Source organism: Capsicum annuum, chromosome 6, assembly GCF_002878395.1.
Source record: "Capsicum annuum cultivar UCD-10X-F1 chromosome 6, UCD10Xv1.1, whole genome shotgun sequence".
In the NCBI taxonomy this organism is placed as follows: domain Eukaryota; kingdom Viridiplantae; phylum Streptophyta; class Magnoliopsida; order Solanales; family Solanaceae; genus Capsicum; species Capsicum annuum.
The window spans coordinates 228,221,076-228,224,960 of NC_061116.1; the positions used below are offsets into that span (position 1 = coordinate 228,221,076).

General features: G+C 36.5%; 1 protein-coding gene across 2 annotated transcripts; it reads right to left on the bottom strand.

The window, feature by feature from the left end:
- Nucleotides 1-314: 314 nt before the first annotated feature.
- LOC107875341 (protein XRI1) lies at nt 315-3,620 on the bottom strand. Of its 2 annotated transcripts, XM_016722024.2 has the most exons (9): nt 3,312-3,620; nt 2,380-2,438; nt 2,165-2,299; nt 1,937-2,076; nt 1,582-1,645; nt 1,400-1,502; nt 1,272-1,312; nt 1,097-1,180; nt 315-943 (listed from the first exon to the last, which is right to left on the bottom strand). In XM_016722024.2, exons 1-9 carry the CDS (start codon nt 3,329-3,331, stop codon nt 669-671), a joined length of 921 nt encoding a protein of 306 aa, XP_016577510.1. In that variant the 5' UTR covers nt 3,332-3,620; the 3' UTR covers nt 315-668. The 2 variants fall into 2 exon arrangements, with proteins under 2 accessions (XP_016577510.1, XP_016577512.1); XM_016722026.2 differs by lacking the exon at nt 2,165-2,299.
- Nucleotides 3,621-3,885: the final 265 nt, after the last annotated feature.

The window sequence follows — 3,885 nt, forward strand, 5'->3', positions numbered from 1 at the left end:
AGTTAATTTAGTTTGAAAGTCCACTAAAAAAATAGATTCGGCATATACATTATGAAATAGTATAGTAGCACTCGCTTGGCCATAATTTATTTTTTAAAAAAGATATTAAATGTGATAGATCTAAGTGACTTTTCAAGTAAAAATCAAAGTTAAATTCTTTGGAAAGGAAGGCTATGGCCTATGCATTCATCTAAACCATAACTTTTGACACCAATATCAATATATGTAAAAGACAAAATAGTAAAATCTCAACAAACCCTAGATTTGAAACCATAATTTTTAACAGTACAACAAATTCAGTGCAAAGTTGCAGATACAAAATGACTTGCTTAAGTTAACATTGCATATTTAGCATCCAGTAACATTATGCTTACATTGCCTGACAGTAAAAGTATCCAAAAATTATATTGGCCTAATTGATTAGGAATTTGCTAATTTATCAAAATAAGATAGGAGCCATTCATCTAACAAACCAATATACATGGAGATACCAAAATGATGGGAGACCGATTCACTAGCAAGTATCCCCATTGTCTCCCCTAATAAAGACTGATTCACAACTCAACTTATGTGCTGAAGACCTAAAACATGAAGTTGCTCTGTGGACTGTGGAGGGAATTTGGAGCAATCCCATGCTCACGTTTGTCGAAGAAAAAATCATTTCAAGATCACCCTTTAGTTCTCATGATAGTAATGCTGCCTCTTCCACCCTCTGTGTGAATTTTCGTCTTGCCAATGACAGGCTTCCCGGAGAAAGCTGACGTCGGATAAGAAGGTGGATCTTCTTTCCTTTGCTGTGATTTAGATGGTGGCGGAGTGTGTATTTTTTTGTTGATCTCTTTTAAAGTCATGTCTCCTCGAACGCTGCAGGGTTTGATAAATCCAAATGGGTACACCACAGAAGATGCACCTTTTTGGGGAGTTTGTATGTATGAATTCCTACCTGAGTGCATAGTCAGTCAAGAATAGGAGCTCAGTATTGATAATGTTATAACAAGGGGAAAATGTAATGAATTCCCGGCTATTTGAGACTCAATGATTCAATAAATGTAACCGTGAATGAAGTACCGAGTGTAATCATAGATAAAGTGCTAACCTTTGAAAACAACGCTTCCACGAGTAGGAACAGGACTGCTTTTAACCATAGTTATCTCGCATTCTGGCGGAGAATTGACAACCCCTACAACAGATAAGCTGACATCATTCAATTATGAAACAAGAATAGCGGAAGAGAAGAAAGAGAATATTCAAGAGATAAAGAGATTCTCTACCCATTGTGTCAGCTTGAACATCAGATACTCCAGAAGTGCTCCTGTTAAACTAAGAAGCGTTAGAGCAAAGCACACAGAGAATAACTAAAAGTCGCTAGGAGCATGGAAGGCTAAGGATGAGAACTTACATATCCTCAGAACCAATCTGCAATTCAGGAACATTAAAGCAATCAGTAAGCCATTCTTCAGATGACTCATCCAAGCCTTCATGTGCCGAAGATGTTGCACCATCTAGAAAAACATATTCTGTCAATAACAAATTCGATAATTTAAAGCAGAAAACACTTGGAATAGTGTTGCACATATCGACCTGCACATTCTGACAACCAGTTTGACATATCGCATATAGCTTCTTCAAAATATGCATCCCTCTCCTGCATTATCCAACTACCATGTAAAGTCACTTTTACAAAAACCGTTTCTACCTCATATTTTTTTCTGCGCTACCTAGCAACATAAATATGTAAAATGAAGCACAATTGAAAAGGTGCATTGTCACATGAGGTTTCCTAACAGACCAAATTGCTCTACTGATACGTTGGCTTAACAGCACTCTTAACTAGGTTTCACACGTGGGAAACAACACACATTATTAACGCTAAACTATGATTAGAAGTGTGCTTTACTAGACAGCTCAAATCACATGGCAAAAAGGTAGTACTAACCTTTGATTTTAAGAAAGTTAACGCAATATCTTCATTTGGACCAGAAGCATCCAGGATCTCAGCGTCAAACTGTAGCATTCTGCGTCTTTTTACCACTTTAGCAGGTTCTGGGCACTGCTCCAATTTCTTGCGTGTAACATCTGGATCAAACCACTTAAATCAGGACAAGATGCTTTTAACTATGGTAAGTACTAGAAGAACAATAATTGTTATATTTGGATCCTTTACCCTTGACATTGAAAGTCAAGTCACCACAGTCCTTTACTGGTGTTGTCTCATCATCAAACATGGAGGAAATATCTTCCTTATTTTCAGTTACACTAGTCCATAGACATCCTGATACATCTGTTTGAGGCTGCAGCCCTGTTTAACATGGATGACTCTACTCAAGTCTCAACTATCTTTTGTCACCTAAAATTACTAGGGAAAGCAGCTACACTTACCAAAGTTCTCATTGTCTTCAAGAAAAGTTTCCCCACATTGCCAATCCCATATCTCGGTGCTACAGTTTAATCAAAGAAAACAACGAATCCGTTCAACTCTAGACTTGTTATTTATAACAACAATGCCTCAATCTCAAGCAAGTAAAGGTGAACTATACAAATCATCACTGACCGTGCTGCTCCATTCAAATAATAACCCAATATATCCATACCACAACAACAACAACAACACCTCAATCTCAAGCAAGGGTCAATTATATGAATCATCTCTGACTATATTGCTCCATTTAAGTAAAAACCCAATATATTCAACTCGGGCTCGAAGAACACACATGAACTACAGAACTGAACCATCAAGCTAAGCAAGGACGAAGAAAACAACAACCCCATTATCCACACAACACCATCAACTACATGAATCATCACAGACCGTGTTGCTCTATTTAAGCAATAACACAAATTTAATCAATTGAGGCTCGACGAAAATGCATGAATTTTACAGCTCCCAGCATTTCCACGACCGACAAAGTTGAAATACAAAACTGAACCACACAAACCCAATACCATTCCTACAACAACAGCAATGCTCAATCCCAATCGTCAACTATATAAAATCATCAATGACCGACCATGTTGCTAAATTCATCTGGGGCTCAACGAGAACGCATGAAATTGAAGAAAAAGAAAATGATGATGCAGTTTGAGGGGGGAGGAGGCAATCCCTTTCCAGCATTTTCACGACTGACAAAGTTGAAACACACAACTAAATCCCAACCAAGCAAGTTTGGGTCAACTACATGAAATCATCACTAAGCATTTTACTACTGTATAAAAAGTAAATAATAACCCAAAATATAATCATCAAGAACTCAACGAAAACACATGAAATTAAAAAATGAAAAGAAAAAAGAAGAAGAAGAAGAAGACGATACCTGCTAGTATCGAAATCCATGGGTAGATAGATCTTCAATAACCCCCACAACTTTCACTAAAATGGGTGACAGAAAGAAGATGAAACGGAAAGGGAAAAGTGCAAATGTGAGAATGATGGGTGCTATGCTATACTATTCTATATGGAAGAAAGTGCCGAGGCAGGGAGTTATTCTGGTGGTGTGTGTGTGTGTGTGTGTGTGTGTGTGTGTGTGTGTGTGTGTTAGATAACCACAAAAATATAGTATGATTTTCTCCCTTCCCTTTGCCAGTAATACAGTACTGATTTTTTGAGTGGGTGTTGCAATTTATTAGATTAGACTTATATATACTACTATCGTCTCTAGCAAGCTTCGCACCATCTGCTATTACTTGCCACGTTTTAATTTAAATAAAAAAAAAAATTATTTAACTTCATACTTTATTTCATTTTATGTAATTTTTTATTTTATTTTTATCAATCATAAAAGTTCATTTAACTATCTCTATTTACCATCCTCAATCACAGATTAAATTAATTCAGGTTCTAATGCATACACTTAACACTTAACATCAAATGGAAAACAAAAAAACACT